Raw genomic sequence first — 13,673 nt, 5'->3', positions numbered from 1 at the left:
GTGACATAATTTTAACAAAGAGGCTAACAAGAGTCCGGGAATGCAGCCAGTATATCATTCAAGAGACGCTTCACAGAATAGCATTCTCTCCTACTTAGTATTGTGCATCTATAAAAAAGCGTTCAAAATTTTCCTTACCACACCCCAAAGAGCACACCACACCACCCACACACTTAAGAACATAAAAGACAACAAAGCCACAAAGCTTGATGAACACTTTTGCCTGTTCAGCACTAACTGGCTTACTAGTCTTCATCAGTGCACTTCCAAAATTCAAACACTTTAAAGCAGTGCATGGCAGTGGTTTTTTGTTGTTGGTGGTGGTGGTTTGTTTCTTTATTTTGCCTTAGAAAATTTAAACTTAAAAGGAACACTATCAGCTAGATTAAGGCCCCAATTTTTACCCTGGAAAAAAATAGTGTGAACGTAGGAGTGGTGAGCAGAGCATGAATGTACAAAACAACGCGATTCGAAGAGTTTTTGTGAACGATTAATTTCTATTAATATGTAATATTATTGCAATTCACTTTTTTTTTTTAAACACAAAACTGAAACATTCACAAATTTGGAAACTCAAGTGATACAAAATTAGGACTCTTGAGGGCTTGTCTACACTACTGCCAGATCGGCATGCAGCAATCAATCCAGCGAGGGTCAATTTATCACATCTAGTATAGATGCAATAAATCAACCGCTGAACGCTCTCCCATTGACTTTGGCACTCCACTGGAACGAGGAGCGCAAGTGGAGTCTACAGGAGAGCATCAGCAGTTGACACTGCGGTAAGCAGTCACACAGGTGAAGCTGCATATCTTAGACTGACCTGCACGGTAGTGTAGAAAAGCTCTCAGATTTTAAGATGAGTAGGACCCATTATGATCATCAGTCCGAACTCTCACATAAACCACCACGCAGTTATGGGTGAGACACAACTTTTCATTAGAAAGACATGCAATCTTGTTTTGAAAGATTTTAAGGGATGGAGAATCCACTGCGTAACTTGGTAACTTGCTCCAATGCTTAATTTTCATCATTGTTAAAAATTTGCACCAAATTGAATGTTCAGCTTCCAGCCACTGAATCTTGTTATCTCTTCATTCTGCAAGATTTAAGATCCCTTCCTCTATTAGAAGTCTCCTCTTGACATACAGGATAGAACCAGGAAATGAAAGTGACTAGAAGCTGACTATAAACAAGGATAAAAGTTTATGCTGAATTTTAATACTCTTTTTTTGCATTTCGCAAAATAATGCAAGAGTAACTTTTGGTTTATTATTTATAAAAAGTTTCAGGATTAGTTAAAAATGGAATGGATTTTGGAATTACTAAATCTAATGCTGGAATAAGGAAACCTGTAGCAACAGTGCATCTTCAGCGCAAGTTCTGTCCTGTTGGCTGCTTCAGGAATCAGGACATGAAGGAAGTGGAAGAAGGAACATCCCACATTCACACAGCTCTCTGAAGAGGCAAGAAGCTGGAAAGTTTCCTGAGCCAGCAGGGAAAACAGCTTCTTCTTAGGGGTATCCCCAAGGACATGAAGTTCTGGTACAGACTGAGTTTATTCCTGAATCAGATTTACATTTGGGGTAGAAAGTTGCTTTAGTCCTAAAAATACTCTCCTCAACTATAAACAAAAGTGTAACTAACTGATCCATTTCCATTGTCAAAAATGAGTGAAATGCAAGAATAAAACCATCAACATAAATGATTAAAAGTAACTGAGATTTTAAACTTTTGTCAGTATTAATCTAAGGGTATGTCTACACTATGGGATTATTCCAATTTTACAGAAACCATTTTTTTAAAACAGATTGTATAAAGTCGAGTGCACGCGGCCACACTAAGCACATTAATTCGGCGGTGTGCGTCCATGGACCGAGGCTAGCGTTGATTTCCTGAGCGTTGCACTGTGGGTAGCTATCCCATAGTTCCCACAGTCTCCCCCGTCCATTGGAATGCTGGGTTGAGATCCCAGTGCCTGATGGGGCAAAAAACATTGCCGCTGGTGCTTCTGGGTACAGCTTCACCCCTCCCTCCGTGAAAGCATCAGCAACCAACCGTTTCATGCCTTTCTTCCTGGGTGAACTGTGCAGATGCCATTCCATGGCAAGCATGGACCCTGCTGAGCTCAAGACAGCAATCATGGATGTTTTAAACACCTCGTGCATTCAATGCTGAACCGGGACCTGCAAAGCCAAGTGAGGAGGCAGTGGCTACGGCAGAGCGGCGAAGAGAGTGATGAGGACATGAACACAGAATTCTGTCAACTGCAGGCCCCTGCGCTTTGGAGATCCTGCTGGTAATGGGGCAGGTTCTAGCCACTGAACACCAATTTTGGGCCAGGGAAACAAGCACAGACTGGTGGGACCACATAGTGTTGCAGGTGTGGGACGATTCCCAGTGGCTGAGAAACTTTCGCATGTGTAAGGGCACTTTAATGGAACTTTGTGACTTGCTTTCCCCTGCCCTGAAGCGCCAGAATACCAAGATGAGAGCAGCCCTCATAGTTGAGAAGCGAGTGGCAATAGCCCTCTGGAAGCTTGCAATGCCAGATAGTTACTGGTCAGTTGGGAATCAATTTGGAGTGGGCAAATCTACTGTGGGGGCTGCTGTGATGCAAGCAGCCAAAACAATCACTAAGTTGCTGCTACGAAAGGCTGCGACTCTGGGAAACGTGCAGGTCATAGTGGATGGCGTTGCTGCAATGGGATTCCCTAACGGAGGGGGGGAGGGGGCAATAGATGGAACCTATATCCCAATCTTGGCACCGGAGCACCAGGGCACCCACTACATAAACCGCAAGGGGTACTTTTCCATGGTGCTGCAAGCACTGGTGGATCACAAGGGACGTTTCACCAACATCCACGTGGGATGGCCAGGAAGGGTTCATGATGCTCGTGTCTTCAGGAACACTACTCTGTTTAAATGGCTGCAGCAAGGGAATTACTTCCCAGACCAGAAAACAACAGTTGGGGATGTTGAAATACCTGTAGTTATCCTGGGGGACCCAACTTACCCCTTGATGCCATGGCTCATGAAGCCATACACAGGCAGCCTGGACAGTAGTCAGGAGCTGTTCAACTACAGGCTGAGCAAGTGCAGAATGGTGGTAGAATGTGCATTTGGCCGTTTAAAGGCACACTGGCGCACAGTACTGACTCACTCAGACCTCAGCCAAACCAATGTCCCCATTGTTATTGCTGCTTGCTGTGTGCTCCACAATCTCTGAGAGAGTAAGGGCGAGACCTTTAAGGCGGGGTGGGAGGCTGAGGCAAATTACCTGGCCACCGATTATACACAGCCAGACACCAGGGCAATTAGAAGAGCACAGCAGGAAGTAGTGCGCATTAGAGAAGCTTTCAAAACCAGTTTCATCACTGGCCAGGGTACAGTGTGACTGCTGTGTTTGTTTCCCCTTGATGAACCCTCCCTCCCTTGATTGACTCATTCCCTGTAAGCAACCCACCCACCCCCTTCAATTACAGCTTGCTTAAGGAAATAAAGTCACTATCATTTAAAAAATCAAGTATTCTTTATTAATTCGTTATAAAAAGAGGGGGAGAACTGACAAGGTAGCCCAGGTGGGGTTTGGGAGGAGGATAGTAGGGAAGGAAAAGGCCACTAAAAAAATTGCATAATAATGAGAGCCTTTTGGTTGGGCTGTCCACGGGGGTGGAGTGGGCGGGCGCACGGAGCCTACCCCCACGAGTACTCGTCTGGCAGGTGAGGAGACTAAGGAACATGGTGAGGGGGGAGGGTGCTTATAGAGGGGCTGCAGCGGCACTCTGTGATCCTGCTGCCGTTCCTGAAGCTCCACCATACGCCAGAGCATGTCAGTTTGATCACACAGCAGCCCCAGAGTTGCATCCCACCACCGCTGATCTTCCTGCCACCACCTCTCATCCCGAGCAACTCTCCTCTCCTCACGTTCGTCCCTCCTGTCCTCACGGTCACTGGCATCTTTCCTATACTTTGCTACCACGTCCTTCCACTCATTCAGATGAGCTCTTTCATTGCGGGTCTCTTCCATGATTTCTGAAAACATTTCTTCTCATGTCTTTTTTTTCCCGCCGCCTTATCTGAGATAGCCTTCGAGATGGTGTAGGGAGACTTGAAAAATCTGCAGCTGCATGAGGGAGGGAAAAAAGAGAGAGAAGTATTTTAAAGAGATACATTTTAGAGACACCCCTGCACCCCCTGCCCCTGCGCTTGGCTACCTGCAGGGAAGGATTTCTTTTAAGCCACAGGCAAAAAGCCCAGGAGGAACGGCCATATCTATCCCCTTACTTAAATTACTGAATTTCAACCAGGTTACCATGAACGATATCACTCTCCTGAGGATAACACAGCGAGATAAAGAACGGATGTTGCTTGAATACCAGCAATCACCGGGACCATACGCAGCTAGGCTTTGTCATGCAATGATACCAGATTACTTGCTACATGCATGGCATGGTCAAGTGGCCTACCATGGAGGACGGAATAAAGCAGCGCTGCCCAGAAACCTTCTGCAAAGGCTTTTGGAGTACCTCCAGGAGAACTTCATGAAGATGTCCCTGGAGGATTTCCGCTCCATCCCCAGACATGTTAACAGACTTTTCCAATAACTGTATTGGCCGTGAATGCAACCCAAGTCCTCAGGGCAAATTAATCATTAAAAAACGCTTGCTTTTAAACAATGTCTTATATTGACAAGGTACACTCACCAGAGGTCCCTTCCATGGTTTCATTGTCTGGGATAGTTGCTTGGGAGGGTGGGAGGGTAATTCCGTCAGGGTGAGAAAAAGCTCCTGGCTGTTGGGGAGAACAGAGTGCTGCATGCTCTCTGCAAGCTCGTCCTCCTCATCTTCCCCATCCACAGAATCCTCAGCCATGGCTGCGATTACCACCCCCACCTCGGAATCCATGGACAGAGGTGGGGTAGTGGTGGCGGACCCCCCTAGAACTGCATGCAGCTCAGCATAGAAGCAGCATGTTTGCAGCCCTGCGCCGGACTTTGTTTGCTTCTTTGGTTTTCTGGTAGGCTTGTCTGAGCTCCTTAACTTTCACACAGCACTGTACTGAGTCCCTGGTGTGGCCTCTCTGCATCATGGCCTTGGAAATTTTTTCAAATGTTTTTTCATTTCATCTTTTGGAACGGAGTTCTGTTAGCACGGAATCCTCTCTTCATACAGCGATCAGATCCAGTACTTCCCGTGCAGTCCATGCTCGAGCTCTTTTTCGATTCTCAGGAGACTGCAGTGTTACCTGATGAGCTCTGCGTGGTCACCTGTGCTGATGATCTCTCCACGCTGGGCGAACAGGAAATGAAAATCAAAAGTTCGTGGGGCTTTTCCTGTCTACCTGGCCAGTACATCGGACTCCAGACTGCTGTCCAGAGTGGTCAAAATGATGCACTGTGGGATAGCTCCCGGAGGCCAATACTATCCAATTGCGGGCACACTAACCCTAATCCGACATGGCAATACCGATTTGAGTGCTACTCCCCTCATTGGGGAGGAGTACAGAAATCAGTTTAAAGAGCCCTTTATATCGATATAAAGAGCTTCATTGTGTGGATGGGTGCAGGGTTAAGTCAGTTTAACGCTGCTAAATTCGGTTTAAATGCGTAGTATAGACCAGGCCTAAGACTGCCTTTATCTGTGTTGCTAGTATTCTGTTTGCAAGTATGAGTCATTTTACGTAGTTTCCTTTTACCATTCTTTAATATTAAATGGTATTTTACTCCCTTCAAAATTAGGATGCAAACATGGGCAATCTGATGAACAGACTGGAAAAGTGGACTAGTTTCATGGTAGATTCTGTATGGATTTCTGCCATCTTTGTAGCCGGTGTACACAGTTTTTTGTATTGCTATAACAATCAGTCTGGAAAACTACATAGTTAATGTAGCAATACCTGCTAGTGTGGATGCAGTTATACCAGGTTAAAGGTGTTTACATCAGTATCACTTTTAAGCGGTCAATGTTCAACATCTCTGCACTTCCTAAAACAGAAGTCCACTATAATATGAGAGTGCACACATGCAGGTCACCATAATTCCCTCAGCTGGAACCACGAGCAGTTTATCAGTTGAATTCTGCATTGCTTATAACATGGTCCCCAAGAGCTGATTTGGTGATCTACTGCCAGAGTTCTGTCATGCTGTGCATGAGACAAAATTTTCAGCGCTGGTCCTGCTCACTGGGCCAGTGGGGACCGCAGCAGACATAGCAGCAGCCTCAAAGGAACTGGATGGTAGAGGAGATATCTGGCATCACCCAAAAGCAAACCCCTCTGACCACTGAGGGGGTACGGAGCAGGCTTTCCCTGGGCCTGAAGGAAGACAATGGGGATGCAAGTCTTAAACTATGGGAAGTACAAAGCAAGAAACATGGGACTGTAAGCACAGCAGCACTGATGTGGAGGAACAAAACTTCTAATTAAAAACAAATTACAACTTTCTGAGAAACAAAGCGTTAGGTATAATCTTACTGACTAAATGTCACCAACTCAACATGAACCAAGGCTATAAAAAAATCCAGACCACCACGACTTGGCAATGAAATCTGTCAGTGGCACCCAGTGCACACTCGGCCCTACACACACCTACATTTTCAAACACTGGCCTTTGGGGCAGGAACCGTTTAGTTCCTAGCATAACGGGCCCCCATCTTAGGCAAGGCCTCCAGGCACCTTTGCAATGTAGGAGTTCTGCACCACCACCACCCTCTCACCCACTGTGTAACAAGTGTCACCCACATTTTGCTGAAGGGAAGCAGACACCAAGGGGTTAAATGACTTGTCCAAGACCACTCAGTCAGTGGCAGAGATGGCTCTTTGGAGTTTCTAGCTTCCAGTCCCAAGCTCATTCCGTCAAAACATGCCAGCTCCTACACCTAGACACAAACCTAACAGGAATGTTGTTCATCCTAGATTGGCTCTCTCCCCTCCTACAAACAGGATAATCAGTTTAGAAATCTGCATGAGTGTGTATGCACATGGTGCTAGACAAAGTGAGGGATAAAACAAGGGCTCAGAAAAGTGGAAGAACTGTGCAAAATGAAACACAGCAATAGAGGAGAGTATTTTAGATCAGCAGTGGTACATCATAAAGCATTCCTAGGAAACAGTCATGTGTAAGCTGTCTGGGGCAGAGACCATCTTAGTCTGTTTGTACAGCAACACAAGGCAAGGGGCCTTCTGGGTGCTAATGTAAGAAATATATACTATGTACAAGAATTTTACCATGTGCAAGTGATTAGCAAAGACTGAACTGTTTAGAATATCATGCTTTTTAAATAATATTTTTTGTTTTCCAAATGTAATATTTTTGTCTGACAAATATATATGTTCTGTTATGACCTGGAGGGGTTTTAATTTTTTTCCCACCACCACTATTTTAAGTTAAACTGATACTTTTCAAAAATAAATATCAGGGAGCTTTCATTTCTAAGCCAGAACACAGTATCTTTTCATTTTTAAAGATCTGTGACACGTGTAGTGCTGAGAAAAGGTGCTCGACAGATACCCCTGGAGAACAAAAGCCTGTTTATCCCCAGGATAGGAATGGCACAAACACTATGCAGCACTACCTCACCAACATACCTTACCCCTGACCCAATGAACCCACCCACTAGGAGTAAGCAAGGGTGGGCTCACACTAACCAATGTGTCTGTACCTAGAAAACAGTGTTTTGGGAAGCCCAACACACAACTTTTCAGCAAGATTTTAAGAACACTTCCCCTATCTATACACATAAAAGGGCAAAGAATATTAAGAATCACTCATGTACCATATTGGTACAATATACAACCCCAGCCACTCAGAAATCGGCAACAGCCCACACCTAGCTAAACAGCCTCGGAATTATTTCATGCTTAATGACTACTCAAAGATAGGGAGGCACAAAATTTTAGGAGCTATGGTATTCACTGGACTGATCTGGCCTGGTGAGAGGATAACTCAACAGTTATGGCTCATTCACTAATTGGACTCTGCTGAGACTGGCAACCAGGATGTCCAAGCCAATGCTATGCCAGTGTCTGCAATGTGTATACTTACTTACTAGTAACCTCCAGGTCACTGAACTGTCAAGCACAGGCTGGAACTGAACAGGCAACCTGCAGGTAAAAGGCTGTATACGTTCTATTACCAGCACTCTGAGCCATCCTGTCACCCTAGAACTCAATACTCCAACAACCGGCAGACACGTTATTCTGAATCAAGAACTACAGTAAAGTGGCATAAAGTCCAGTCCATCATATCTGTAATCCAATTGGCTAGACAGAGGTCATTATGAGACCAGCACTGACTATTTCACACATCACTGCACAAGCTCCGCTGGTTCTCTGAGCAAAACAGCACTGCAGAATCAAGTTTCCTTTTGCTCATTTAGCTTAACATACACAGCGCCCCAAATCCTTTTTATAATCAGCAATGACAACTTATTCACAGTTTTCCCTAGTTAGGCACTGACCTCAAAAAAACAACTGCCACACATCTATCCGGTTTGCTTGAGCAGCTTCTATGCCTATTCACATGCAGGGGGTCGGAGAGACAGAAGGGGGAAAATGCCATCTATTTTATATGGTCATCCGGTCTGAATTCTTACAGATGCTACTTTGGCCCACTACAACAGATGTGGGTATAGCTCATACAGCTATACATTTTAGACACACGTTTGTTGCATACAGCTGTGATAGGCAAGCAGAACGATGCTATTGGCTTTCACATACTTCAAAAATTATCACCAGAACTATCACTTGTCCTGGGAAACAGGTTCTCAATCACAACGATCTCCACCCACCTCCAAAGCAACCAATGGCTGCAGATCTACGACCCTCCCTGAAACATTATCTAAACACAGTCTCTTGCAGGCCCAAACATTTCCTTAAGAGTCACATAGGCACGACTGCATCCTAGCTCTGCAGCTCCCTGCAGACGTGCCTGAAGCTTGGCATGCAGAGAAAGCCACTAAAATTAAAACTGCATCATGGGGGGTGGGGGGGAACAATCCATGCAGCTTCAACATTTTGCTACATGCATCCCACAGCCAGTCGATTCTGTCTGAACACTGCTTTCATGCACCATACAAACAGCTGTCCAGCACGGCTGATGGGATTGCAAGGTTCTGAGGCGCATGCAATAATGATGAAATGATTTCATAAACCTTTCAGAAGTCACAAACAGAAGCAAAAAAAAGCATCATTTTCTAGGTGAGGCCAGAGTGCTGTAGCCTACCTGCAGGGGCTGACTGGATCATCCATGACTAACAGGCTCTTGTGGGTTTAGCTGTATTCCTGAACCCCTACTCACTGCTAAAACTCTGCCTTTTCCTACTCTCACAACTCAAAATGGAGGCACATGCAGCCTGAGACCTCAGAGCGCGTTCACGGAGCTTGTGCTATGACCTAAGCCTGCACGCAGAACGCAGAAACTTCGCCCTCGGCCGGCCAGGACTGAGCATGTGCTGTGACCCTCCCTCGTCCACAGAGCGATCAATCTCAGCCCTGCCGCTTCCGTAAATAAAGCAAAGCAGCGAGCAGACTGCGCAGCTCCCGCACGCCAAGCTAGTGTGCAGGGCAGTGGGGCCCTGGCTAGGGGGTCTGCGAGCGCCAATGCCTGGGAACAGGGCCGCTCCAGAAGAGCAGCAGCTAATTCTTCCTCATTTTATGGCAATTTTAGCTGGGAAGGTCTCTTTTCCATGCCACACACGGATAATGTAAGCAAGGCTGAGGAAATCCACACCTTCGCACTGGGTTTTCCTGCTCCGTTTTAAAAAATGATCTCAGTTAAAATGGTTGCAGTCTAGATTTTAACTAATGTGAAGAACAGAGGCTTCTAGGCTTCCGAACACTTTAATCTACCATTGATTTGCCAGGAAATTAAAAGTAGCAAGCTTCAGCCTCAAGACTTGAGTCATTTTCATTACGTGAGTACAGAGGTACTTTTATGCAGCTTGCTGGAGATCCCAATATTAAACACCAGTAATACTTTGCACTTATATCAGCCTGTTGCTGATGAGGATCTCACACCATTTAGCAAAGGTGACCAAGGACTGGTCTACATTTGAGTTTTATAGGTTTAACTATTTCCGTTACAAGTGCTTTTCTTTTATTATTCAAAATACTTGCTCTGGTAAAGCTAATGTGGAATCAATTATGCTGGTATAAAGGTGCTTTATGCTGGTACTCCCTTCCTGGATGGCAATAGCTATACCTGTATAAAATGTCTTTAAAGTAGCATACCTGCATCCACACTTGGATTGGTTGTACCACTTTAGCTATACTGCAGGGGTGGGGAACCGACAGCCCACAGGCCAGATCCGGTCCGCTGCTTCATTTTATCTGGCCCATGGCAAGTCTCCAAACCGCTGGCTAGAAGCCCCGAGCCTCAGCGTCACCTTCCCCAACCCCCTCACGCAGTGTTGTGTGGCCCGCGACTGATTTTTTCTGTGGGTCAATGGCCTCTGATAGAAAAAAGGTTCCCCACCCCTGCTATACTGATATGCTGAAGCAGTACAAATTTCTAGTGTAGACAAAGCCTAACTTCTTATCCCCATTTTATAGATGGGAAGACATGCACAGGTTAAACAAGATGCTTAAGATCATGCAGCACATTCAGTAGCAAAGTCAGGACTAGAACCTACATTTCCTGACCCCAAGTCTTTTGCGCTCGCCCCTGCTACGTCTCTACCTTGGGCCTTCCCAAAGGAATCCAAGCAGTGTTTAACTCTGTGTACAAACAAGACTCGTTTTCAACAATCACTGGAATGCATCTGCCTTTGGGAACAGGGCAGCAGCAATTAAGAAATCAACCAGCACAGCACCCTATACAGCAGCCAAGGAAGAAGTAACAGGGTTTTCCTCAGGAAATGTGGCACAGAACCACTGCATTTTTATCATCCAAGCAAGCCCAAAAAACTCAGTGATTAGGGCTTTACCCACACAGTGAGCCTCATGAAACTCCGTGTCTGTACACCTTGGAAGAATAAAGGACTGAGATGACCCTGTGAGAATTTGAACCTGTAGTCCCAAGGAGTCTAGCCTAGTCCTTCCTGTTGCAATCCTGCACTACTGAAGTTAACAGTGTTGAGTTTTAGTATTGACTTCAATGGGTGCAGTACCATGTCCTTCAAGGGTTACACTGTTTATTTCACTTAGAAGAGTCTTAATTAAAACTACATATCTCTGCATCTCATTATGACTTTGTTAAAAAAGATTATACACTGATACAAAAATCCCAACTGCATATTTTTATACAAACTGCCCCAGACTCAGTCTACTGTGTTATCTCAAATCAAGAAACTATGACACTCTTTTACATTCCATCAACTCAATTACATGTAAAAAAGTCAAACGATCTGAGATGCAAAGCAAAAGTGCAACAAATATTTAAAACAAGATCATTTTAACAAACTTTCCTGGATAATAGACTAGCAAAGGATAATTACCTAATATCTGCATCACAGTCTTTTCCCGGTGACTGCTTTCAAATACGAAGACCCTGGCCCCCCCCCTTAACCATTTCAATTTCACTCCCACTACTCTCAAGTATTGTTTCAGGGCATCGATCCAGTTGCCATTCTCAGCAACTTGCCATTTCAGACTGGCAGGCCCCTGCATATGTTTTGGAGGCTTTAATTTTTAAAAGGATAAAGAACACATATACCATAAACATCACTCCTTCAGAAAAGTTCCAGAGTCTTTATATTATCCCCATTTTACAGATGAAGAAACTGAGGCACAGACACAAATGATTTAACACGGTCAGACAGGAAGTCTGTGGCAGAGTCAGAAACAGATCCTAGAGCAGCCATCTCCAACCATTTTACACCCAAGATCACCTTTTGAATTTAAGGGCAACCCAGGATCTACCCCACCCCCTCTCCAAAGCCGCTGTCCACTCACTCCATCCCTCCTCCCACAATTGCTTGCTCTCTCCCATCCTCACTCACTTTCATCGGACTGGGGTTCAGGAGAGGGTGCAGGCTCGGGGCTGGGCTGGGGCTGAGGAGTCTGCAGCGTGAGAGGAGGCTCTGGAGTGAGCCTGGGGCAGAGTGTTGGGGAGCAGGAGGGAATACAAGGTGCTGGCTCTGGGAGGGGGGTCCGCACAGGGGCAGTAGGTTGGGGTGCAGGCTCTGGGAGGGAGTTTGGGTGCAGGAGGGAGCTCTGGGCTGGGGCAGAGTGTTGGGATGCAGGAGGATGTACAGAGTGCTGGCTTTTGGAAGAGGGTCAGGGCTGGGGCTTGGGATGCAGTAGGAGGTATGGGATGCTGGCTCCAAGAGGGGGCTAAGGGCTGGAGTATGGCCTGCCACTGGGCAGCACTTACCTCTGGCGGCTTCTGGTTGATGGTGCAGTGTGGCTGCCACTAAGGCAGACTCACTGCCTACCACGGCTCCATGCTGCTCCTGGAAGGGGCCAATTTGCCTGGGGGGGGAGGACGTGGCTCTGCATGCTGCTCCTCTCTGCAAGCACTGCCCCTGCAGCTCCCATTGGCCGCAGCTCCCCGTTCCTGGCCAATGCTTGCAGGCAGAAGCAGTACGCAGAGAGAGACCCCTGCCTCTCTACCCACAGCGCTGCAGGGCCGTGCTGGCTGCTTCTGGAGTGGCATGAGGCCAGGGCAGCCAGGGAGCCTGCCTTAACAGCAGCCCTGCTACACCACCAGATATTGCGTTCGACTGGGAGATCCTCTAGGATCAACCAGTTGATTGCTATCAACCAGCTGGTGACTACTGTCCTAGAGGAATGATTCCTTGTCTGGGGCCTCCCCATTTGGCCTCCCTAAACCTGGATTACTTAAAGGGTCCAGGAAAGAACATGCCACACCAAAAACATGGCTTGCTTTAGTTTCTGCTCATGTCATTTTAACCTGCCTTGCCAAGAAGATCCTCAAGTTACCTAATACCTGAACAGAACTTTGAATACATAAAGTCCTACATACATGCTAGGTAATAATATTATGTTCAGTTATTGACCCAGGAATTTAAAACGAACCCATTACCATTGTTTGTAAAGTGATCTGAGGTCCTCTCATAGGGGATGCTATAAAAGGGGAAACAATTTATATTGTTCTACCAAAGATGGAACGCTTTCATAGGCACTATCATAATTATTGTTCCTATATGGCTGTCCGACTCCTCCACAGACACAATGGCCCTGGTACATTAATGTAATTGCACACATTCAGAATGCAACAGCACAGATAGAGAAAAAAAGCAATTGTTGGCCTAGGGCTAACACTAGAGATGATAAGCACAACTCATTGATTTTGAGTTGCTGCATCCTGAGAGCAAAAGGGTATTCAGTTCAGAGAGCTCTACCTCTTTCTCCACTTCATTTCTATGGCTGACAACAAGGCATGATTGCAGTAAAGACACATGAGCACATTCTGTTTGGGCCAAGACACATGTCAAGCAAAAGCACTTCCCTGATGGCGGCAAGGAAGGTGGACATGAGAGAGAGAAAGTCTTTCTTCTATGACAACCCTGGGTTAGAAATCCCAAGATGGTCCTCCTCTGCCAGTCCAGAGAAAACCCCACTGAGCCGGAGGAGGAAAGGGGAGAGGTTGAAATTAACAAATAGGGAAGACAGCTGGAGTTCCAGAAGCTTTAACTGGATAGGAGACAGCCAATCATACAGGGAGAGAAGGACACTAGCCTATTCAGAGGCAGGTTGGTGTAATTGTACTT

General features: G+C 45.9%; 1 protein-coding gene across 7 annotated transcripts in view; it reads right to left on the bottom strand.

The window, feature by feature from the left end:
* The window catches only part of RERE (arginine-glutamic acid dipeptide repeats), a 402,767-nt gene that overhangs the window by 147,127 nt on the left and 241,967 nt on the right, over positions 1-13,673 (bottom strand). The window contains exon 1 of one of the 7 annotated variants that reach the window (XM_030538006.1): positions 9,224-9,464. The exons of the other annotated variants lie outside the window; for them this stretch is intronic. Within the exon in view, the coding sequence (XP_030393866.1) occupies positions 9,224-9,249 (26 nt within the window). The 5' untranslated portion in view covers positions 9,250-9,464. Of the gene's footprint in view, positions 1-9,223; positions 9,465-13,673 lie in introns of those variants that run through there. 7 annotated transcript variants of the gene reach the window in all.

This window comes from Gopherus evgoodei, chromosome 18, assembly GCF_007399415.2.
Source record: "Gopherus evgoodei ecotype Sinaloan lineage chromosome 18, rGopEvg1_v1.p, whole genome shotgun sequence".
Taxonomy (NCBI): domain Eukaryota; kingdom Metazoa; phylum Chordata; order Testudines; family Testudinidae; genus Gopherus; species Gopherus evgoodei.
Note: the sequence above shows the minus strand (reverse complement) of the source record. Positions and strands in the feature narration are given on the sequence as shown.